At 37.2% G+C, this 26,700-nt stretch overlaps 1 protein-coding gene across 2 annotated transcripts in view; it reads right to left on the bottom strand.

The window, feature by feature from the left end:
• Positions 1-26,700, bottom strand: part of AGBL1 (ATP/GTP binding protein like 1) — a 928,519-nt gene that overhangs the window by 254,668 nt on the left and 647,151 nt on the right. For both annotated transcript variants that reach the window (XM_027520902.1, XM_027520903.1), the window contains exon 22: positions 13,594-13,757. In XM_027520902.1, coding sequence (XP_027376703.1) covers positions 13,594-13,757 — 164 coding nt within the window. The remainder of the gene's footprint in view (positions 1-13,593; positions 13,758-26,700) is intronic.

Genomic DNA, 26,700 nt, shown 5'->3' with positions numbered 1-26,700 from the left:
CTGGATCATAAGGCAGTTCTATTTCCAGTTTTTTAAGGAATCTCCACACTGTTCTCCATAGTGGCTGTACTAGTTTGCATTCCCACCAACAGTGTAAGAGGGTTCCCTTTTCTCCACATCCTCTCCAGCATTTATTGCTTGTATACTTTTGGATCACAGCCATTCTGACTGGCATGAAATGGTACCTCATAGTGGTTTTGATTTGCATTTCTCTGATAATGAGTGATGTTGAGCGTCTTTTCATGTGTTTGTTAGCCATCTGTATGTCTTCTTTGGAGAAATGTCTATTTAGTTCTTTGGCCCATTTTTTGATTGGGTCATTTATTTTTCTGGAGTTGAGCTGTAGGAGTTGCTTGTATATTTTTGAGATTAGTTGTTTGTCGGTTGCTTCATTTGCTATTATTTTCTCCCATTCTGAAGGTTGTCTTTTCACCTTGCTAATAGTTTCCTTTGATGTGCAGAAGCTTTTAAGGTTAATTAGGTCCCATTTGTTTATTTTTGCTTTTATTTCCAATATTCTGGGAGGTGGGTCATATAGGATCCTGCTGTGATGTATGTCGGAGAGTGTTTTGCCTATGTTCTCCTCTAGGAGTTTTATAGTTTCTGGTCTTACGTTTAGATCTTTAATCCATTTTGAGTTTATTTTTGTGTATGGTGTTAGAAAGTGGTCCAGTTTCATTCTTTTACAAGTGGTTGACCAGATTTCCCAGCACCACTTGTTAAAGAGATTGTCTTTAATCCATTGTATATTCTTGCCTCCTTTGTCAAAGATAAGGTGTCCATATGTGCGTGGATTTATCTCTGGGCTTTCTATTTTATTCCATTGATCTATATTTCTGTCTTTGTGCCAGTACCATACTGTCTTGATAACTGTGGCTTTGTAGTAGAGCCTGAAGTCAGGTAGGTTGATTCCTCCAGTTCCATTCTTCTTTCTCAAGATCGCTTTGGCTATTCGAGGTTTTTTGTATTTCCATACAAATTGTGAAATTATTTGTTCTAGCTCTGTGAAGAATACTGTTGGTAGCTTGATAGGGATTGCGTTGAATCTATAAATTGCTTTGGGTAGTATACTCATTTTCACTATATTGATTCTTCCAATCCATGAACATGGTATATTTCTCCATCTATTAGTGTCCTCTTTGATTTCTTTCACCAGTGTTTTATAGTTTTCTATATATAGGTCTTTAGTTTCTTTAGGTAGATAAATTCCTAAGTATTTTATTCTTTCCGTTGCAATGGTGAATGGAATTGTTTCCTTAATTTCTCTTTCTGTTTTCTCATTATTAGTGTATAGGAATGCAAGGGATTTCTGTGTGTTGATTTTATATCCTGCAACTTTACTATAGTCATTGATTATTTCTAGTAATTTTCTGGTGGAGTCTTTAGGGTTTTCTATGTAGAGGATCATGTCATCTGCAAGTAGTGAGAGTTTTACTTCTTCTTTTCCAATTTGGATTCCTTTTATTTCTTTTTCTGCTCTGATTGCTGTGGCCAAAACTTCCCAAGCACCACACAAGGGCCAATAAGTTCCAGTGCAAGACATACCAAGCAAATTCTCCAGCAACAAAGGAACACAGCCCTGAGCTTCAAGATACAGGCTGCCCAAAGTCACCCCAAAACTATAGACATCTCATAACTCATTACTGGACATTTCATTGCACTCCAGAGAGAAGAAATACAGCTCCACCCACCAGAACACCGACACAAGCTTCCCTAACCAGGAAACCTTGACAAGCCACCTGTACAAACCCACACACAGTGAGGAAACGCCACAATAAAGAGAACTCCACAAACTGCCAGAATACAGAAAGGACACCCCAAACTCAGCAATTTAAACAAGATGAAGAGACAGAGGAATACTCAGCAGATAAAGGAACAGGATAAATGCCCACCAAACCAAACAAAAGAGGAAGAGATAGGGAATCTACCTGATAAAGAATTTCGAATAATGATAGTGAAATTGATCCAAAATCTTGAAACTAAAATGGAATCACAGATAAATAGCCTGGAGACAAGGATTGAGAAGATGCAAGAAAGGTTTAACAAGGACCTAGAAGAAATAAAAAAGAGTCAATATATAATGAATAATGCAATAAGTGAAATTAAAAACACTCTGGAGGCAACAAGTAGTAGAATAACAGAGGCAGAAGACAGGATTAGTGAATTAGAAGATAGAATGGTAGAAATAAATGAATCAGAGAGGATAAAAGAAAAACGAATTAAAAGAAATGAGGACAATCTCAGAGACCTCCAGGACAATATTAAACGCTACAACATTCGAATCATAGGGGTTCCAGAAGAAGAAGACAAAAAGAAAGACCATGAGAAAATACTTGAGGAGATAATAGTGGAAAACTTCCCTTAAATGGGGAAGGAAATAATCACCCAAGTACAAGAAACCCAGAGAGTCCCAAACAGGATAAACCCAAGGAGAAACACCCCAAGACACATATTAATCAAATTAACAAAGATCAAACACAAAGAACAAATATTAAAAGCAGCAAGGGAAAAACAACAAATAACACACAAGGGAATTCCCAGAAGGATAACAGCTGATCTTTCAATAGAAACTCTTCAAGCCAGGAGGGAATGGCAAGACATACTTAAAATGATGAAAGAAAATAACCTACAGCCCAGATTATTGTACCCAGCAAGGATCTCATTCAAGTATGAAGGAGAAATCAAAAGCTTTTCAGACAAGCAAAAGCTGAGAGAATTCTGCACCACCAAACCAGCTCTGCAACAAATACTAAAGGATATTCTTTAGACAGGAAACACAAAAACGGTGTATAAACTCGAACCCAAAACAATAAAGTAAATGGCAACGGGATCATACTTATCAGTAATTACCTTAAATGTAAATGGGTTGAATGCCCCAACCAAAAGACAAAGACTGGCTGAATGGATACAAAAACAAGACCCCTACATATGCTGTCTACAAGAGACCCACCTCAAAACAGGGGACACATACAGACTGAAAGTGAAGGGCTGGAAAAAGATTTTCCATGCAAATAAGGACCAAAAGAAAGCAGGAGTAGCAATACTCATATCAGATAAAATAGACTTTAAAACAAAGGCTGTGAAAAGAGACAAAGAAGGTCACTACACAATGATCAAAGGATCAATCCAAGAAGAAGATATAACAATTATAAATATATATGCACCCAACATGGGAGCACCACAGTACGTAAGACAAATGCTAACAAGTATGAAAGGAGAAATTAACAATAACAAAATAATAGTGGGAGACTTTAATACCCCACTTACACCTATGGATAGATCAACTAAACAGAAAATTAACAAGGAAACACAAACTTTAAATGATACAATAGACCAGTTAGACCTAATTGATATCTATAGGACATTTCATCCCAAAACAATGAATTTCACCTTTTTCTCAAGCGCACATGGAACCTTCTCCAGGATAGATCACATCCTGGGCCATAAAGCTAGCCTTGGTAAATTCAAAAAAATAGAAATCATTCCAAGCATTTTTTCTGACCACAATGCAGTAAGATTAGATCTCAATTACAGGAGAAAAACTATTAAAAACTCCAACATATGGAGGCTGAACAACACGCTGCTGAATAACCAACAAATCACAGAAGAAATCAAAAAAGAAATCAAAATTTGCATAGAAACGAATGAAAATGAAAACACAACAACCCAAAACCTGTGGGACACGGTAAAAGCAGTCCTAAGGGGAAAGTTCATAGCAATACAGGCACACCTCAAGAAACAAGAAAAAAGTCAAATAAATAACCTAACTCTACACCTAAAGCAACTAGAAAAGGAAGAAATGAAGAACCCCAGGGTCAGTAGAAGGAAAGAAATTTTAAAAATTAGAGCAGAAATAAATGCAAAAGAAACAAAAGAGACCATAGCAAAAATCAACAAAACCAAAAGCTGGTTCTTTGAAAGGATAAATAAAATTGACAAACCATTAGCCAGACTCATCAAGAAACAAAGGGAGAAAAATCAAATCAACAAAATTAGAAACGAAAATGGAGAGATCACAACAGACAACACAGAAATACAAAGGATCATAAGAGACTACTATCAACAATTATATGCCAATAAAATGGACAACGTGGAAGAAATGGACAAATTCTTAGAAAAGTACAACTTTCCAAAAGTGGACCAGGAAGAAATAGAAAATCTTAACAGACCCATCACAAGCATGGAAATTGAAACTGTAATCAAAAATCTTCCAGCAAACAAAAGCCCCGGTCCAGATGGCTTCACAGCTGAATTCTACCAAAAATTTAGAGAAGAGCTAACAACTATCCTGCTCAAACTCTTCCAGAAAATTGCAGAGGAAGGTAAACTTCCAAACTCATTCTATGAGGCCACCATCACCCTAATACCAAAACCTGACAAAGATGCCACAAAAAAAGAAAACTACAGGCCAATATCACTGATGAACATAGATGCAAAAATCCTTAACAAAATTCTAGCAATCAGAATCCAACAACACATTAAAAAGATCATACACCATGATCAAGTGGGCTTTATCCCAGGGATGCAAGGATTCTTCAATATCCGCAAATCAATCAACGTAATACACCACATTAACAAATTGAAAAATAAAAACCATATGATTATCTCAATAGATGCAGAGAAAGCCTTTGACAAAATTCAACATCCATTTATGATAAAAACTCTCCAGAAAGCAGGAATAGAAGGAACGTACCTCAACATAATAAAAGCTATATATGACAAACCCACAGCAAACATTATCCTCAATGGTGAAAAATTGAAAGCATTTCCTCTAAAGTCAGGAACAAGACAAGGGTACCCACTTTCACCATTACTATTCAACATAGTTTTGGAAGTTTTGGTTATCTATTTTAAACATAGCTGTGTGTACATGTCAATCCCAAACTCCCAATCTATCCCTCTCCTCCCCATCCTCCGCTGGTAACCATCAATTTGTTCTCTAAGGCCTGTGAGTCCGTTTCTGCTCTGTAAATTAGCTCATTGTGTCATCTTTATGGAAACACAATGTTGCTAATCAACCACACTGTTATAAAGTAAAAATTTGTTAAAATATGAAAAAAAAATAGTTACAAGGTAGAAGTGATGAAAGGAAAGGAGAGGACAGACCCATATGTTGGGAAAACATATCAAACACTCTTAGTGAAAGGAAATGAACACATAATGGAAACACTGCTATCTTATAACTGAAAGACTTGTCAGAAAAGGACAGAGTATTCAAATCCAGGATGAATCAAAAGGACCTAAACCTAAAATAAAGAAGTAAAGAAATATTTTTGATGCAGTAGAAAAAGAATATTTGTGTTCATGAACAGGAAAAACTAGTAAGGCAGAAATACATAAGATACATACAAAGAAAGAAAAAATAGGCTGATTACTACTCTTTAAACATCAGAGTAAATTGAACCAAGCCTATACTGCTTTAATGAAATCTCTTGGTAGGTAAAGTGGAACTGTGATGTAAAGTAAATAGGAAAATATTCAGATGTATACTAATATATCAAAAGTATCCATTGATTTAGTTTACAAAAAAAAAGGTGTTCTCTAGCAAACAAATGAGATGAATCAATATAAAAATAAGAAGGAGGACATGACTGCACAGAATGGACAGAGATGAACAATGCAAATAATTAGACAAAACTGAATTTTAAAATGATCTGACTGTGACTATAAGACAAGCCAAATGCCACAAATACATCTTATATGAGAAAATAAGAAGTGGAAAAATAATGCTTTTGTTTAAAATAAATGAGACACAGATGGTTGGATTGGCAATATGTGTATGTTCAACACATATATATTCCAGATAATATCCTAGGAAATGCAAAGTGTTTCTAATGATTGAACAATACAAAGTACATACTTTACTCACAAAGGGAAAAAAATTTCTCTACTCACAGTAAATAACATCAATATCTAGGATAAAATAATATTTTAGATCTTCAGCCAAATATATTTTCCTTTGATTTTTAAGAATGGGTGAATATTATAAAATCTATTAACATAATTTAAGACTATTAATTCAAATTCATAGTCATTTTTCCAGACACACCAAAAAATTCATCATCCAATCCTGCTTTTTAAATTAATATGCTAAGGAAAAGTAATAATTAAAAAATAAGACACTGAACATTAATACCAACCATCAGACATCTTACTTAACTCTTAAATACTTAGAGTTATTCTCATTTTCAAATGAGGTTCACAGTGAATTTGCTCATAGAATCATTATTGTCTTTATACTACATTCTCAAAACTGAGTAAGTTTATAGATAAAAGTAAAAAGCAAGCAGAGACTTCTATGGTGATCTAGTAGTTAAGACTTGACCTTTCAGTGCAGGAGGTGTGGGTTCAATCGCTGGTCTAGGAATTAGGATTCCACATGCTTCATGGCCAAAAAAACAACAATATTGTAACAGAAGCAATATTGTAACACACTCAATAAAGACTTTAAAAACATCAGATCAGATCAGATCAGATCAGATCAGTTGCTCAGTCATGTCCGACTCTTTGTGACCCCATGATCACAGCACGCCCGGCCTCCCTGTCCATCACCAACTCACGGAGTTCACCCAGACTCACGTCCATCGAGTCAGTGATGCCATCCAGCCATCTCATCCTCTGTTGTCCCCTTTCCTCTTGCCCCCAATCCCTCCCAGCATCAGAGTCTTTTCCAATGAGTCAACTCTTCGCATGAAGTGGCCAAAGTACTGGAGTTTCAGCTTTAGCATCATTCCTTCCAAAGAAATCCCAGGGCTGATCTCCTTCAGAATGGACTGGTTGGATCTCCTTGCAGTCCAAGGGACTCTCAAGAGTCTTCTCCAACACCAAAGTTCAAAAGCATCAATTCTTCAGCACTCAGCCTTCTTCACAGTCCAACTCTCACATCCATACATGACCACTGGAAAAACCATAGCCTTGACTAGACGAACCTTTGTTGGCAAAGTAATGTCTCTGCTTTTGAATATGCTATCTAGGTTGGTCATAACGTTCCTTCCAAGGAGTAAGCGTCTTTTAATTTCATGGCTGCAGTCACCATCTGCAGTGATTTTGGAGCCCAGAAAAATAAAGTCTGACACTGTTTCCACTGTTTCCCCATCTATTTCCCATGAAGTGGTGGGACCGGATGCCATGATCTTCGTTTTCTGAATGTTGAGCTTTAAGCCAACTTTTTCACTCTCCACTTTCACTTTCATCAAGAGGCTTTTGAGTTCCTCTTCACTTTCTGCCATAAGGGTGGTGTCATCTGCATATCTGAGGTTATTGATATTTCTCCCGGCAATCTTGATTCCAGCTTGTGTTTCTTCCAGTCCAGCATTTCTCATGATGTACTCTGCCTATAAGGTAAATAAGCAGGGTGACAATATACAGCCTTGTGGTACTCCTTTTCCTATTTGGAACCAGTCTGTTGTTCCATGTCCAGTTCTAACTGTTGCTTCCTGACCTGCATACAGATTTCTCAAGAGGCAGGTCAGGTGGTCTGGTATTCCCATCTCTTTCAGAATTTTCCAGTTTCTTGTGATCCACACAGTCAAAGGCTTTGGCATAGTCAATAAAGCAGAAATAGATGTTTTTCTGGAACTCTCTTGCTTTTTCCATGATCCAGCAGATGTTGGCAATTTGATCTCTGGTTCCTCTGCCTTTTCTAAAACCAGCTTGAACATCAGGAAGTTCACGGTTCACATATTGCTGAAGCCTGGCTTGGAGAATTTTGAGCATGACTTTACTAGCGTGTGAGATGAGTACAACTGTGCGGTATTTTGAGCATTCTTTGGCATTGCCTTTCTTTGAGATTGGAAAGAAAACTGACCTTTTCCAGTCCTGTGGCCACTACTGAGTTTTCCAAATTTGCTGGCATCTTGAGTGCAGCACTTTCACAGCATCATCTTTCAGGATTTGGAATAGCTCAACTGGAATTCTATCATCTCCACTGGCTTTCTTTGTCACATAAAAAAAAAATCTTTAAAATAAGTAAATAAAATCAAGTATTTTTTTAAAACAAGTAAGGAAAGCTAATTGTTAACATTTATAGTGATGCTATGATTTATCTAGAAAAAAAAGAAAAATCTAGGGAAATACATTTAGGTGTAACTACAGAGTGCAGTGAAATTACAAATAAGCACATCAATGAGTAAGAATCTTCATGTGTAACTAAGACCCACTATTTACCAATCTATGATGAAAAAAGACACTTTTTAGTATAACAAGAACATTAAAAGCTGGTGATAATTATCAGGTAAGTATATGAAAAAGATGTACAGAAAGAATACAAAATATTCAACAATATTTTGTTGAAAATTAAAGACCTGAAGAAGTGGGATAAAATGTCAGATTTTGAAAAAATAATATAGGTAAATAGTCAATAGATGAAAAAGACTATAATGTTTTTACATTTAAATATTTTATAATGCCACACTTTAAAATATAATTTTAATGCACCTTAAGTTAAAATTCCAGTGCTTTCACTTTTGGCAGGTAACAACTCATAAATAAATTATGTAAAAAATGTGAAAGGTTAATGGGAAAATATTTGAAGTATCCAGGATGAACAGAGGTTGAATACCTTTAACATAGAAATTGAAATTAAATTTAAAAATAAATTTTAAATGATTATTAAAAGAATAAAGAACAAAATATATTATTTGGAAATTCATTAAAAAAAACTAATGAAATAGAAGAATGTAATTCATATCAGAAAAGGTCAAACTAAGAACCCACTTTTCACCTATAAACTGCAAAGATTTTAATGCAAAAACAATCACTGTATTTAGAAGATGAGGTAGGAGAAAGCATAGATGACCTAGGTTTTGGCAATTATTCTTTTAGATACAACACCAAAGGTATAATCCCTGAAAGAAAGAATTGTTAAGGAGGACTTCATTAAAATGAAAGATTTCTGCTCTGTGATAGATGATGTGAAGAGCATGAAAAGACAAGCTACAGACTGGGAGAAAATATTTGAAAAAAATACACCTGATAAAAGACCGTTATCCAAAATATACAAAGAATTCTTCAAATTCAAAATAAGAAAACAATGTGATTAAAAAATGGGTCAACAACCTTAAAAGACACTTCGCTAAATAAGATATACAGATGGAAAATAAAGCATATGAAAAGATGTTCCACATTCTATGTCAACTGGGAAATGCAAATTAAAACAACAATGAGATACCACTATGCACCTATTAGAACAGCCAAAATATAGAATGCTGACGATACCAAGTACTGACAAGGATGCAGAGCAACTAGAACTCTCTTCCACGGCCGGTGGGAATGTAAGATAAGGTAGCCACTTTGCAAGATCTTTGGCAGTTTCTTACAAAACTAAACATACTCTTAGCATACAATCCAGCAATCATACTCTTGGTATTTACTCAAAGTAGTTGAACACATTTCCACACAAAAACCTGCACACAGATGTTTACAGCAGTTTTATTCATAATTGCCCACATCTGGAGGAAACCAAGATGTCCTTCAGTAGATGGATGGATAAATAAACTGTTAATATTATACATCCAGACAATGGAGTGTTATCAAGTGCTAAAAAAAAGAAATGAGCTCTAAAGCTATGAGAAGACATGGAAGAAACTTAAATATATGTATTTCTTAGAGATAAACAGACAATCTGCAAAGGCTAAATACTGTATGATTCCAACTATAGGATATTTTGGAAAAATGCAAAATTATGGAGACAATCAAAAGGTCAGCGGTTGACAGAGGTTGATGAAGAGGAAGTGATGAGTAGAGGGAGCACAGAGGATCTTTTAGGGCAGTGCAATTACTCTGCATAATATATAATGATGGACACAGGTCATTTTACATTTGTCCAAATGCATTAGATGTATAACATAACGTGTGAACCCTAATGTAAACTCTGGACTTCGGGTGGTAATGATGTGTCGATGTTAGTTCATTGACTATCAAACATTTACCACTGTGGTGGGAGATGTTGATAACAGGGAAGGCTATAGCTATGAAGGGGTAGGGTGCCTATGGAAAATTTCTGTACCTTCCTCTCAATCTTGCTGTGAATCAAAGTTTCTCTAAAATGTAATATCTAGGAACTTCTCTGGTGGTCCATTGGCTAAGAATCCTCACTCCCAATGCAGGGGGTAAGTTCAGTCTCTGGTCAGGGAACTAAGATCCTGCATGCTGCAAGGCATGGTAAATAGATAAATAAGTAAATGTAATTTCTTTTTTTTTAAAGAAGTGTTTATAAAGTTGCAAGGAAAGGAAGTCTTATATATTGTTGTTGAGTGCGTTTTTTAAATCAGTTTATTTACATGTAAAAAAGTCATCTAATTTCACCAAAATATTGACAATGATTATCTAGAGGTAGTTGGATAATGGGTGATTGAAGACAGAAGTAGGGTTGTATTGTTGTTGTTTGATTTCCAAATTATATTTTATTAAATATTCAGAAAAACAAAACTGCATTTGTTTTAAATCAAGTATCTATAATTATTTTAAAAAGTATAGTTAGGTTTTTTAATGTCTATGAAAGATTTTTATTTTTTCTGTATTGTTTCATCAAATTAAAGAGATGAAACAAGTTTATATGGATGCTAAGGGGTCCCCCCGTTAATGCAACGAGACTGTAATTTGGGAGAATAAGTGAGATGTTAAGCCATTGCTAAGGTTCAGCTTGGAGACTGCACATTCTGTCGTTATTAATGGAAGGACGAAGGGAGAGAGGGTAGCTGAACTGAAGAGTGAGAGGCAATGGAGGGACACAAATCGAGATGAACAGTGGCTGACTCGGCAAAACTATTAAATGATTTTGCAAAAGACCTGTCACAATGGATAAACGGTCCCTCCGGAAGAAACAGCTTAGCATTCCTGCAGTGCACACACAATAATTTCCAGGGATGAGGCTGAGAGGAAAGAGACAGAATGAAGAAAGGCAAGAAGTTCCAAGATGCCTTAACGAGTCTGCAGACATCTCTTGAATGAGCAACTGGGAAGAGAGCTAAAGAAGAAAAACCAAAAACAAAGCATGCATGTATTTCATTTTCAGCTTCAGTCACTGAGCAAACATCCACCATTCTGCCCTTTATCCGCTCATGAAAAATGGTGAGTTGCTCTGTGGATGTTGACTACATTCTAATTATTTCTGTGGTAAATGAGGCATGAAACCTATTGTCAAAAAACACGATGCCCACCAGCATACAGCCAGGCTTTATCTGCCCAGTAGATCACTCCTGGGCCTTGTCTCAAGGACTCTCAAAATAACACATGCTCACATATTTTTAAGGCAACTTTCAGGTCAATGATTGCCTTTTTTTTTTTTCTAGCATTTACTTCTGTGCAAGAAAAGAAGAATCTTTCTGAAATATATAATCCTATTACATTAAATAAAGGTAACACACCCAAGGATAAAAGTCAGGACTGGGCCAGGGGGTGGGAAGAGGGCAGCAGAAGTCTCCTGTTTAAGGCATATGTAACAGTTACACCCTTTTGTATGAAAATAAGAGCCCTGTTGCTAACACAATTCCTAGGATTCACTCTGCTGATTATTATACATCATGATTTAGTTCTATTCATCGGAAATGAATCAAAGGTACTCAAACAGCTTGCTGCTGGTTTCAAGCCAACAAGTATCTCCTCTACCATCCCTTAATGAATATACACTTACCGAAAGGGATATTTTCTGGGTCAAGACATTCTCACGGTGATTTCCCTCTCAACCAAGTAGTTTTCATGTCCTCTGGGTGGGAACCACCATCAACCATCTCCATGAGTAGACATATGATACAAATGTTTGGGTGGAAGAGGCAGCTTTCATTCTGTTGCTCTCCACCAGATTCCATGCCTCTCAAAGTTTAATTGAAAACTTTTCAAAACACACAGCTGAATCACATCCTATGTGTGGGTATCCTGCCCTGTAAGAAGTTGCCCCAGCCCAAGAAGGGTCAGACTTCAACCTTCAGTATCCTTGGATAGGTTGCAACTGAAAAGTTACTAGTTTGTTGTGTGGAATTACTAGTTAGTTATAAGGGATGGCATGGAGGTAAGGTAATACCCTGCTCTTATGATCACCCATAGAGAAACCACTGCATGTGGAGCCTGACACCAAATTCTTTAGACTTGAATTAGAAAAGGCATTTCTCTGATAGATTTCTTCTTGTTCCAGTTTACAGGCAACTAATCCTCACTGCATTGGATCAAACAGACGGGCACAATCAATTCAGGGAAAGCAAGCAATGCCAGGTCTGCTCAATCTTTCCTCAGTGAACAGCAGAGGAGACGGGAGGTGGTGGGGGGAGCGGCCAAGATGGAGAGAAAGAAAGAAAACGCAGGCATGTCTGCACCCAAGATAGCTCAGCAAAGGCGAAGATGAAAAGACACGTTGAAATATACATCCTGGCAGATGGAAGCACTTGCTGTCAGGGAAAGAAGCTAAAATACCAGCATGATGCCAAACACACCAAGCCTTTGGGTGCTGAGGGGCGTGGAAGGAGCAGGGGCAGACAGAAGCGGCTGTGATGTCAAAATGAAGTCAGTGCAGTGTCTCTGGGGAGGGAAGAGGCCTGGATTTACTTAAGTCACCGGAGTCTATGATCTATAGCATCGTGTGATAAGCAAGTTAATTACTGCACTTAGGTAATTAAATCTCAGAGAAAACCAGTGCCTTCCGAAGCATTATGAATTTAAGCTATTAGATCTTTCTAGGCTTGACTGGCCATTTGGTGAGAAGTCACATTGGAATGGCTGCCTAACAGTGGCAGGATGAAAATTCATGAAAATGAGCTGGAAGTAAGAGACCTCAATATAACGGTTTTCTCTCTGCCTTTGGATGTGAGGATGCTTCCTCAACTATTGGTAGCCACTTCCTTCCCCAGTGGCTCAATTCCCCTCTCCCTCCCTTTGCTTAAAATGTGGGCAATGACATTCCTTCCATCCTCTGATGTTTGTTGATACTCTTTTCTCTCTCTTGGCCATTATATCTCTCTTTCTTCCACCTAAATACAATTTGCCTAAAGTGCAGGGCATCAAAGGGGCTCATGTGGATAACAGTTATCCATCTCCTGACTCATTAACAATCCTCACCATTCTCAGAGACCCATCCTTTCCCTGCCATGGCTGTGAGTCAGGTTCTCGGGCCAACGTATTCGTCAGCATCATGTATTCTGAGACGCAACGTTGCTATTTAAGAATGGGAAGATTAAATTATTCCTTGTCCCCCAGGCGTGCTGATATTAATGATGAGATTGCCTCTTCTGAGCTGACTAATGACTCCAAAATGATACCTGTACACATATAAACATGTAACTGTCAAACCATACATAAGTAAGTGTGTATGTGTGTTGCTAAGCTGCATCTTCTTTGTCATAAGCAAAATTTTATAAAAATGCATATTTATAAATGTATGTAGCTTTCTATGTGCTTTTATGTACAAGTAAGCATCCTCCTCCCTGTCTTCATCAAGAACTCAGGATGTCCCAAGTTTGGCTCCAATAGAACTCTACTGTCTTACCTTCATTTGGCAGTTTCTCCATGCTTTTTTCTTTATCAAACACCCATAGGTCCACGTGACTTTCACTTCTGAGATATTCTCCGATGGAAACACAAAGGTTCAACTTGTGAGCAACTTACCTCTGCAGGTAGACGTCCAGAGACTCTTCCTCAGCATTTAGCAGAGCTGCTGCGCGGGTCAGGAGTTGATGGCTGCAGCTTCCAGATTTGAGTTCCAAGACGAGGAGCCCCAAGCAGAACATGGCTCCCATCTCCTCCAGCTCACCAGTACCAAACTGTAGACCCTGCCAGTTAAAGAGAGCAGTCAACAGTGAGAACAGAGTGGAAATCAGTGAAGACAATCTGTGATTAGGAGGAAGGATTCCTGGATGTACATCTATCACAGAAATGATGAATTAACAGTATTTGTCAGTCACTGCCCAATGAGTTTTCTCATGTGCTTTATGGATCAGCAGTTCTCAGCCTGTATAACATCAACCTTAGGGGAGAACCCCCAAGACAATAATGAGTGGTTAGGGGTATTGAATGGCAGCAGGGTGCTTGAAGATCCAGGAGCCACTCCCCGCCAACTTCTGATAAAGCAGCAATGCTTCTATCTATATTTTACAAAAGGATTTCACAGCTGAAACAAAAGTTTGTAAACAATGTTACTAAGAGAGACTAAAAGTCTGCTTATGCCAAAATACAAAAGAAAGCAATAATAAATTAAAAGAGTTTCTTGTAGGAAAAAAAATGAGATATCCTTTCTCTCCCACAAATTTACCAAACAATGGAGAATGAAGGAGATCTTTCATGTAAAAACACTAAAACTCAAAAAGTAAATAAATAAAAACCACTCACCATTTATTTAGAACCACATATTCAGCTGTACTAAGATAACATATGAAAGCAGAGCCGTGACATATACTCTATGATATCATTAACAATTAGCAAGCACCTTGAATGTTGACCACGTGTCATTCTGTTCTGAGCTCTTTTACATGCATTGACTCAGTGAATCTTTACCAAAGTCCTATGAGTTCATCATAGAGTACTGCGCTGAGCTTCCGTGCTTTATAGCAGGTTCCTGCTAGTTATCTGTTTTAAACATGGTAGTGTATATATGATGATCTAGGTAGGTGAGATGGTTGAGGGGGGTCCAAGAGGGACAGGATGTATGTATACATATAACTGAACTGGAAAAGGTCAGTTTTCATTCCAGTTGCAAAGAAAGGGCAATGCCAAAGAATGCTCAAACGACTGTACAGTTGTCTTCAGTTCACATGCTAGCAATGCAATGTTCAAAATCCTCCAGTCTAGGTTTCAGCAGTATGTGAACCGAGAACTTCCAGATGTACAAGCTGAGTTTAGAAAAGGCAGAGGAACCAGAGATCAAATTGCCAACATTCTTTGAATCATAGAGAAAAGAAGGGAATTCCAGAAAAATCATCTACTTGTGTGTGATCGACTACACAGAAACCTTTGACTGTGTGGATCACAACAAACTGCGGAAAATTCTGAAAGAGATGGGAATACAAGACCACCTTCCTGGCCTCCTAAGAAAGCTGTATGCAAGTCAAGAAGCAACAGTTAGAACCAGGCATGGAACAACGGACTGGTTCAAAATTGGGGAAAGGGTACATCAAGTCTCTGTATTATCATCCTGCTTATTTAACTTCTATGCAGAGTACATCATGCAAAATGCTAGGCTGAATGAATCACAAGCTGGAATCAAGATTGCCAGGAGAAATGTCAACAACCTCAGATATGTGGATAATACCATTCAAATGGCAGAAAGCAAAAAGGAAATAAAAAGCCTCTTGATGAAGGTGAAATAGAAGAGTGAAAAGCTGGCTTAAAACCTAACATTCAAAAACCTAATATCATGGCAACCAGTCCCATCACTTCAAGGCAAATAAAAAGGGAAAAAGTGGAAACAGTGATAGATTTTACTTTCTTGGGCCACAAAATCACTTCAGACAGTGACTGCAGTCACAAAATTAAAAGACGCTTGCTCCATAAAAGAAAAACTATGACAACCCTACACAGCATATTAAAAAGCACATATGTCACTTTTCCAACAAAGGTCTGTGTCATCAAAGCTATGGTTTTTCCAGTATGTATGGATGTGAGACTTGGACAATAATGAAGGCTTAGTGCCAAAGAATTGATGCTTTCAAACTGTGGTGTTGGGGAAGACTCTTGAGAGTCCCTTGGACTTCAAGGAGATCAAATCAGTCAATTCTAAAGAAAATCAACTCTGAATATTCATCGGAAAGAAAGATGCTGAAGCTGAAGTTACAATACTTTGGCCGCCTGATGTAAGAGCCAACTCATTGGAAAAGATCCTGATGCTGGGAAAGATTGAGGGCAGGAGGAGAAAGGGATGACAGAGGATGAGATGGTGGGATGGCATCACCGACTCAATGGACATGAGTCTGAGCAAACTGTGGGAGACAGTGAAGGACAGGAAAGCCCGGCGTGCTTACAGTTCATGGGGTCTTAAAGAGTCGGACACAACTTGGTGACTAAACAACAGCAACAAATAGCTGATTCACTTTGTTGTACAGCAGAAACTAACACAACATTGTAAAGCAATTATATTTTTTTAAAAAGCCCTACAAGGTGTATGTGTGTGTGTGTGTTACTTCAGTCGTGTCCGACCCTTTGCAACCCTATGTATGTAGCCCACATGCGGAGCTCTTCTGTCCATGGGATTTCCTAGGCAAGAATACTGGAGTGGGTTGCCACCTCCGCCTCCTGGGGATCTTCCCCACGCTGGGGTCAGTCCTGCTTCTCTTATTTCTCTTGCTTTGGCAGGTGGGTTTTTTTACCATTAGCGCCACCTGGAGACTCATAAATTGATTCTGACTTAACAACTCAACAAACTGCTATATGTAGACTGGGAGGAACTCTGTATTACTTGATGAGCTACAAAGTGCATGCTTTTTGAAGTTAAATTGGATTTGAACCCTCATTTTACTATTTTATGAATGTGTTATTTTAGAATTGTGAACTTCATTCACCTTGATTTTCTCATCCATAAAAGAGATTATAATTCCTCCCTCCACATACTTAGATGTGCCGTGAGAAAGAATATTTCAAAGTCCCCACAATATTGATCAGTTTTATCTCAATTTTTCTTTTCTTCTTCCTATAAAGATATTTAATACAACAGAATTCAATGTAGTTCTGAGGTCTTCGTGTTTATAAAGTACACTTCACTTACATGAAAAAATCAATAGTTGAATATTATATTTTTAAAAAAATAGATTTTCCATCCAAAGAATAGTAATCTAGAAGACAGGGATGTGATAGTAAAAATTTTAAAAGATTGGCCTAAGTGTCCCAAGGAAAAATGAAGTTCCAAGTTAGGAAACAATTTCATGAAAGAATTCCTAGGTAAAATGATAAAGAAATGTGTAAAGTCCTCAACTTTATTTCAGCTGTTTAAAAATGTGGTTTGCTGGATGTTTGGACACCTGTTTACCTGAAGAAAGGAGACATTACTTCAGAGTTAAGGGAAGTCTGTTCCTCTGTAAACAACAGCAGCAGGAGGGGAAAGACAGAAGTTTAACAAGTGGTTTTCCTTAGGTCAATCGAGAAGATCCCTTTTCACAAAAAGAGAACAGATCTCAGTCTCTTTCCTGCTACAGCAGCTCTGAGGTCCAATGCTTTCCCTCCTCCCATTTTCCTGACTGCTCTGCTTCATTCTACAATGGCTGGCTTGGTCAGGAACAGTGGGGTGGAGGTCAGACCGTCCTCCTCCACCCTCCTGCCTCGCTGGTGGCAAAGGGGAATAAACAAGGAGGGTATGAACAAGAATCCAGGCTCTAGGGATAGGCAACATAACTGATCCACATGTGTTACCCCAGCATCCAGTCCAACAAATAACAAGTCAGAAAAAAGAAGAGTCCTGGGGGAAATAAATCTCATAGCAGGCACAATATTGGCAGATCAGAGGAAATTTCTACATACAAGTCAAATTCTGTACAGCAACAGTCAAAAAGATAGTTTTTTTTTTTTTTTTTACTACCGTATCACCTTATTTTTTAGATTAATTTATTTTTAATTGGAGGATACTTGCTTTACAATATTGTGTTGGTTTCTGCCATACATCAGTATGAATCAGCCATAGATATACATATATCCCCTCCCTCTTGAACCTTCCTCCCATCTCTCAGCCTTTTAAACCCCTCTGGGTTTTTACAGAGCCCTAGTTTGAGTTCCCTGAGTCATACAGCAAATTCCCATTGGCTATCTATTTTACATATGGTATGGTATATGTTTCTAGGATACTCTCGCCATTCTTCCCAACCTTGAAAAAAAAAAAGAAAAAAATAGCATTTTTATAATGCAAAAAGAGTCTCAGAATAGATATCAGTTCACTTATTTCAGTTAATGGTTAGTAAAATAAAATGACTAGACAAGAAGACATCAAATAAAGTAACTTACAGCATTTACTGACTGTGGGGCCTTGAGGAACACCTGTTCCATTTCGCTCTCTACTATGAATCTCACTTTAGTAACCTATGCTTTTTACTCCCAAACAGTATGAAGAACATTTGTTTATCCAAATGGCCTCTTCTTCTGTCCTACATCCAGCCTGGAGTGAAAATCTCAGAGGCAAGGATTAAGCAATATATGTTTTTTTATATCCCTGGCATGGAACACATAGTTCAGCATATGGTATATCCTCCATATATTATAAATGGGTAAGTAATGGCTATAAATGTATGGATATGCAGAGGCATGGGTGTGCGTTCCTTGGATACTTATTGTATTTGCTGAGTGGAACTATATTTCTCTGGATAGCAGATATAGGAATGCCTTTAAATTCTGTTCTCCTGTTGTTAAATGCCATGAGCAATTTTAAAAAATTCTTATTTTATTTTCGCTCCAGGAGATGCATTTACTCCCTGGATACATTTGGGGAAACAGGTAAACAAAATTTAAAAATTCTCTTATCTACATTGGTCAGTTACTATGTACTCACAGCAGTAGTTTTATAGATAAATCTGGCTTTGGGTTAGTTTAAAAGTGTATCTTAGTAAAACAGAGAACCAATTTTCCTCTCCCTAAGCTTAGTTCGATTAATTAGGATTTGTTTTTCACAGGCAATGACAAAAAGTCTGACTAAAGTGACTTAATAATAAATGGAACCTTATTTTTTGCATATCATAAGTTTTGATGGGTATTAAGTTTCTGGCCTTATTTCAGTTGTCTTAACAAAATCAGGCTCACTGTATCTGCTATTCTTCTGATTTTCTCATCATGACTGCAAGGTGGCTGCAGTAGCTCCAGCCAGCACATCACCATTCAAGGAAGGAGAAAGAGAAAGTGGGGGGGGGGGGAGGGGGGAAATGACAGCATTTTCTTGCTTATACTTTATTGGTCAGAATTATGTAATAAAGCAAACACTAGCTTTAGAATTGTCTGGTAACTAAATAGTTTAGATTGCTCATCCTTTTTAATAAAGATATGTAAGACAGAAGAGGGTTAGAAACAAGACTGGGTGAGTCCAGCAAGGACACACCAATATCCATGTACCAATGCTGCTAGAAAGTACAGCTCTTTATTTTTTCAACACATTGGTAAGCAAAACTCACTGGCACAGTTCTTTACATATACATATATTTTTAAACTTTTCTTGATAATCTACCCCAAAATAAGTGAAATTCACAACTATATTTGTTCCCCAAATTGGCTAATAGCCTCACCCTCATATAACTTTTAAATATCAACATGGGAAGAATATTTGTATTACTGTAGAAAATTACTTATTTTAATATTTTAAAATAAGTTTTAAAATAACTTTAAAGTCTAAAATTTAATTTTTTAATATTTGTATTATTGCAGAAAATTATATATTGGTAAGACAAACATAGAATCCACAGAAGATAAGTTTATAAAGCATGAATACTGATAAGCAAGATACTAAGCAAGATACTTATCAAGATACTGGTGAGCATAGAGAAAAACCAATTAAAAATCAAACATGGGGAAATATTCTATTTTATTACTTAAAAATACTTCTTACACTCTGCAAATTGGTAGATAAACACACTCAAATTGAAAATATTTAGTGCTGACTCTTATGATAAAAGCTGGCACATATCAAAATACAATGACTATTTGATATGATAATATTACTTCTGAGAGTTTTTCCTAAGGAACCAATTCTAATAAAAGTGAAGCCGTATGCACAAAATGTGTATCATGTCAAAGTTATACATAGTAATTAAAATTTTTTGAGAGAAAAGTCTAAATATTTAATAAGGAAAAATGACTAATGAAATTATAGTGGAATAAATTTTATGAGATATAATGAAGTAATAATTATAACAATTTGACAATAAGCGATAATGTTTATGATTTAATGATAAGTGTGAAAAGCAAAATACAAAGCACATAATGATGTGATTTCTGGTGAAGATTTAGAAATGAAAACCCCTCACGTACACATTCAGACACTAGTGATATGATTTGCCTATAATACACAAACACATAGACAGGGGTAATATCAGTAAAACATTCATGTACAAAATACTTTTAAAAATTATCACTCACTAGAAAAATGTTTTAAAAGCTACGTAGGACTTCCCTGATGATCCGATCATTGAGAATCTGCCTTCCAATACAGGGTATGCTCATTAGATCCCTGCTCCCTGAGGATCCCACATGTCACTGGGCAACTAAGCCCATGCATCACAACCACTGAGCCCAAGAGTCGAAACCACTGAAGCCTGTGCACCCTAGAGCCTCTTTTCCACAGCAAGCGAAGCCGCTGCATTGAGAAGCCCACGCACCGCAGCTAGAGAGTAGCGCCCATTCACTGCAACCAGAGAAAGCCCACGTGTAACAGTGAAGACCTGCTGCAGCCAAAAAAAAAAATCTGTACATAGCATGTCAATAAACTAGTGTAATTACATTTAGAAATTGTAGGATCTTCTATCGTTAATATTCTGAAGTACAGTAAGATTTATTTCTTTTATGTGTAATTCAGTGACAGTAAAGATTGGTGTCTTTCATTAGTTCTAGAAAAATGTCACCCATTATTTCTTAGAATAATTTATTCCCCCATTCCCTATCTACTCCAAAACTCTTAACTCTACTTTCATATTTTGTTATTTCTTTCTATCTCTGTGATTCTGAATATTTTATACAAATACTCCATTTTCATAATTCTCTCTCCAGCTTTATTGAATCATTTTTCTAACATATCCATCTCAAAACCTGTCTCTGAAATACTATAAACACAGTTATTTATATGCTCTACCTGATCAGTCCTAAATATAGTCTTTGTGTGAATCATTTATTGGTTTGATTTTTCTGTTTAGTGGCAATAACATAGGCTTCTTTGCTCATTTTATGATTTTTCAAGAATTCTAAATTTGCATATTATTTAATTCAAAGAAAGTATTTGTGGATTTATTTTTAATGTTCTTGCCTCCAGAAAGATCTTATGCTTGACTCCCCTAGGCACTTGGGAACAGCCAATAAAGGACTAGTATAGGCTGAAGTTTGGGCTTGAAGCCTTTTGGGTTCTACTGTCCAACTGAATTATGTTCCCAAATCTGCTTAAAGGAGGGTTTGTGTTGAGAAATTATGAATAAAAACTTTTCCATTTTTTCCTGCTCTACCCAAAGCCATGGCCAAAAGACATTCAGGCAAACCTACTTTCTTGCTTTTCACAGATTGCGTTTTCACCAGTTTACTGACTGCAGTTGTCATCTTTCGAGGACCTAACTTTGCGTGGTCAAGTCTTCAATCAGTCCTCAGATCTTGCATGGGCCTCTCTCTGTGTCCAAAACCCAAGTTATAAGTGAATAGGGATTAATTTCTGCCCCCAAAGACCAACAATGTCTGGCAAAACCTATCTTTATTTTTAATAAAACTAGACTTCATTGAACACCCTCTATAAGCAAAGAGGAAAGAGGTTACATGCTTCATGCTGTCATGTGTAGAAATACTACAGTTAAAAAGGGTGGCACTCAAAAGACACTAAACAAGTTTCATTTTTAAAAATACAATTACTTCCAGAAATGAGAAAACAATCTGGGAGATTTCTTACTTATATCTTGGAAATAATCAAGAGATATCATTGCCCTGGTGCAAGGATAGCAAAAAGGAATGATGAGAGAATAAGAGGTCAGAAGAAATTGCACTGCTGAGATGGAAAAGGGCATTTCTACATTAAAATCCAAATGGAAAGAGTTCACACACTATTCAACGCAGAAAATGAAATTCATTCTGTGTAAGATAACCTTGAGAAATTTTCCAGCATCTCAAGGGAAAGCTGGATAAACCTGATGAGTTAAATATGTAAACAAGAATCATGGAACAGATTTAGGAAAAGCGATCTTGTACTTCGAGACTAGATAGTATGGAAGTCATAACACAAGTCAAGAAAAAGAAAAAAGGGATGAGGAGAAAGAAGAAAGAACTTCCTTACATTAAAAAAAACAAAACAAAAAAAACCTAAGTCTGCAGATCAAACAAGTTCACCAAATACAAGTGCTGTAATTAATTAAAAGAAACCAAAAAAGTGTATAGATCCCAATAAATAATTTAAAATTAAATAGTAAAATTTGCTCACACCAATAGACACAAAAAATAGTAAGGCAATGACATATAGAACTGAGGAGAAAATACTGTGTCTTGAAAAATGTTGTTTACATGTGAGGGCCCTGCAGGAAGATAAACCAAGGATGAGAAAGAGTTAAATACAAACCACATATTGATAAGGAAAATTTCAGGGACTTCTGTGAAGGTCCAGCGGCTAAGACTCTGTGCTCCCATTGCAGGGGTGCAGTTCTGATCATTGGTCAGGGAACTGAGATCCTACATGCCTCCCAGCATGGCCATACACATAATCAGAACTCAAAAAATTCAGAATTTCTTTTAAAATATTATTATAATTGTATTGTTTATAATAACCAATACATGGAATGAACCTAAGAATCCATCAATCAATAACTTGATGAAGAAAATGTGATATAGACATATAGATATGGATCAATCAGAATATTAGTCTAAATACAATAGAAGGAAATCTTGCCATTTGCAGCAACATGTAAAGACATTGAGGGCATTACATTAAGTGAAATACGTTAAGGAAAGACAAAGACTGTATGATCTCACTTACATGTGAAATCTACGAGAAAAAAAAACACCTCACAACGAACAGACTGGCGATCGCTAAAAGTAAAGAGTGGAAGGAGGGCAACGTGGGTGAAGGTGATCAGAAGTTAAAATGTCCAATAGTAAAAATGTAAAATGCCCTCATAGTCAACGAAAGAGTCCAAAATGCAGCACTTGGGTGCAATCTCAAAAATGACAGAATGATCTCTGTCCATTTTCAAGGCAAACCATTCAATAGCACAGTAATCCAAGGCTATATGCCCCAACCAGTATTGTTAAAGAAGCTGAAGTTGAATGGTTCTATGAAGACTGACAAGACATGCTAGAACTAACAACCAAAAAAGATGTATTTTTCATCATAGGGGACTGGAATGCAAAAGTAGGAAGTCAAGACATACCTGGAGTAACAGGCAAATTTGGCCTTGGAGTACAGAATGAAGCAGGGCAAAGGCTAACAGAGTTTTGCCAAGAGAACACACCAGTCATAGCAAAAACCCTTTTCCAACAACACAAGAGAAGACTCTACACATGGACATCACCACATAGTCAATAGTGAAATCAAATTGACTATATTCTTTGCAGCCAAAAATGGAGAAGCTCTATACAGTCAGGAAAGACCGGGAGCTAACTGTGGGTCAGATCATGAACTCCTTATTGCCAAATTCAGACTTAAAATGAAGAAAGTAGGGAAAATCACTAGACCATTCAGGTATGACCTGAATCAAATCCCTTATGATTATACAGTGGAAGTGACAAATAGATTCAAGGGATTAGGTCTGATAGAGTGCCTGAAGAACTATGGACGGAGGTTCGTGACACTGTACAGGAGGCATTGATCAAGACAATCCCCAAGAAAAAGAAATGCAAAAAGGCAAAATGGTTGCCTGAGGAGGCCTTACAAATAGCTGTGAAAAGAAGAGAAGCAAAAGGCAGAGGAGAAAAGGAAAGATATATCCAAGTTGAGTGCCGAAGACTTGATATTTTGAACTGTGGTGTTGGAGAAGAATCTTGAGAGTCCCTTGGACTGCAAGGAGATACAACCAGTCCATCCTATAGGAGATCAGTCCTGAGTGTTCATTGGAAGGACTGAAGCTGAAACTCCAACATTTTGGCCACCTGATGCGGAGAGCTGACTAACTTGAAAAGACCCTAATGTTGGGAAAAATTGACAGTGGGAGAAGAAGGGATGACAGAGATGAGATGGTTTGATGGCATCATCAACACAATGGACGTGAGTTTGTGTAAACTCTGGGAGTTGGTGATGGACAGAGAGGCCTGGCGTGCTGCAGTCCATGGGGTCGCAAAAAGTCAGACACGACTGAGTGACTGAACTGAACTGAACTGAACTGAACCCATTTGAATGCAGAGTTTCAAAGAAGAACAAGGAGAGATAAGAAAGCTTCCCTCAGTTATCAATGCAAAGAAATAGAGGAAAATAATAGAATGGGAAAGACTAGAGATCTCTTCAAGAAAATTAGAGATACCATGGGAACATTTCATGTGAAGATGGACAAAACGAAGGTCTGAAATGGTATGGAACTAATAGAAGCAGAAGATATTAAGAGGTGGCAAGAATACACAGAAGAACTATACAAAACAGATCTTAATGACCCAGATAACCATGATGGTGTGATCACTCACCTAGAGTCAGACATCCTGGAGTGTGAAGTCAAGTGGGGCTTAGGAAGCATCACTGCAAACAAAGCTAGTGGAGGTGATGGAATTCCAGCTATGCTATTTAAAGTCCTAAAAGATGATGCTGCGAAAGTGCTGCACCCAATATGCCAGCCACTTTGGAAAATTTAGCAGTGGCCACAGGACTGGAAATGATCAGTTTTCATTCCAATCCCAAAGAAAGTCAACGCCAAAGAATGTTCATACTACTGCTCAATTGAACTCATCTCACATGCTAGCAAAGCAATGCTCAAAATTCTCAAAGTCAAGCTTCAACAGTACGTGAACTGAGAACTTTCACATGTTCAAGCTGAATTTAGGAAAGGCAGAGGAACCTTGTTCCTCAAATTGCCAACATTCGTTGGATCATCAAAAAAGACATAGAATTCCAGAAAAAAATTCTACTTATGCTTTATTGATTACACCAAAGCCTTTGACTGTGTGGATCAAGACAAATTGTGAAAAATTCTTCAAGAGATGAGAATATCAGACCACCTTATCTGCCTCCTGAGAAATCTCTATGCAGGTCAAGAAGCAACAGTTAGAACTAGACATGGAACAATGGACTGGTCCAAAATTGGGAAAGGAGTACATTAAGGCTGTATACTGTCACCCTGCTTATTTAACTTATATGCAGAGTACAACATGAGAAATGCTGGGCTGGAGGAAGCACAAGCTGGAATCAAGATTGCCGGGAGAAATATCATTAACCTCAGATATGCAGATGACACCACCCTTATGGCAGAAAGTGAAGAGGAACTAAAGAGCCTCTTGATGAAAGTGAAAGAGGAGAGTGAAAAGTTGGCTTAAAGCTCAACATTCAGAAAACGAAGATCATGGCATCCGGTCCCATCACTTCATGGCAAATAGATGGGGAAACAGTGGAAACAGTGACAGACTTTATTTTCTTGGGCTCCAAAATCAGTGCAAATGGTGACTGCAGCCATGAAATTAAAAGATGCTTGCTCCTTGGAAGAAAAGCTATGACCAACCTAGACAGCATATTAAAAAGCAGAGACATTACTTTGCCAACAAACGTCCATTTAGTCAAAGCTATGGTTTTCCCAATAGTCATGTATGGATGTGAGAGTAGGAATATAAAGAAAGCTGAGTGCTGAAGAATAGATGCTTTTGAACTGTAGTGTTGGAGAAGACTCCTGAAAGTCCCTTGGACTGCAAGGAGATCAAACCAGTCAGTCCTCAAGGAAATCAGTCATGAAAATTCACTGGAAGCACTGATGCTGAAGCTGAAACTCCAAAACTTTGGCCACCTAATGTGAACAACTGACTCATTTTAAAAGACCCTGATGCTGGGAAGGATTGAAGGCAGGATGAGAAGGGGATGACAGAGGATGAGATGATTAGTTGGCATCACCAACTCAATGGATGAGTTTGAGCAAGCTCCCAGAATTGATGATGGACAGGGAAGCCTGGTGTGCTGCAGTCTATGGCTTCACAAAGATTCAGATGCAAATGAGCCACTGAACTGAACTGAACTGAATTGTAAAATAAATGTTATAGGGATGTTTTGTACAATGTAGTGATTATAGTTAATACCGTATCATATATTTGAAAGTTGCTAATAAACTAAATCATAAAAGTTCTCTCCATATACACACACAAAAAAATTGTATGTGTGTGTGGTGATGAATATTAATGAAAGGTGATGATGATTTCTCAGTCTATACATATATCAGATCACTATGTTGTTCAGCTGAAAGTAATATAATGTTATATGCCAATTATAACTCAATAAAAAGTTGGAAAATATTAGCATAACCCTAAATCCAAGACACTGATCCTTATAGCATGTAAATAATGCAGTAAGACAAATAATTTTATAGCCTAATCTAGAAGGTATTTTTCTGAGAATGACATGTGGCTGGTGTTATTTGAAAATCTACTAACATAGATGTTAATGGATAGAGATCAAAAAGCAGAGGAGAATAGAGGAAAAATAAACAGGACCTTCTGGATCTGTGCATCCATTTTGGATACAAATCTCAGCTTATGAGCTAACAGCACTTACAAAGACGAGAGGGCAGCATGGTGGGTATCAACACAGGCCCTGGGGCTCACATCGCTAGTGCCCAATCCTAGAGCTGCCCTATGCTAACTGTATGGCCATTAAGAAAATCACTCTCGGTGCCTCAATTTTCTAATCTGTAGAATGGGAATAATAATAATAATCATTAATGATAATAATAATAATATCACTATCTACCTCATGGAACTCCTAAGATAATTCAAGGAGTTAAAATATATTTAAAAACTTGATTTAATACATGGCCCATTTCTCATTATACAAGTATTTATTATTATCAACAATAACAGCAAATTCTTACATGAAAGTGTAGTTGCTCAGTCATGTACCCCAGTCTTTGCAACCCCACAGACTGTAGCCTAACAGGCTCCTCTGTCCATGGGATT

This window comes from Bos indicus x Bos taurus, chromosome 21, assembly GCF_003369695.1.
Source record: "Bos indicus x Bos taurus breed Angus x Brahman F1 hybrid chromosome 21, Bos_hybrid_MaternalHap_v2.0, whole genome shotgun sequence".
Taxonomy (NCBI): domain Eukaryota; kingdom Metazoa; phylum Chordata; class Mammalia; order Artiodactyla; family Bovidae; genus Bos; species Bos indicus x Bos taurus.
The sequence above is the reverse complement of the archived record's forward strand: the minus strand, read 5'-3'. Positions and strand labels throughout refer to the sequence as shown.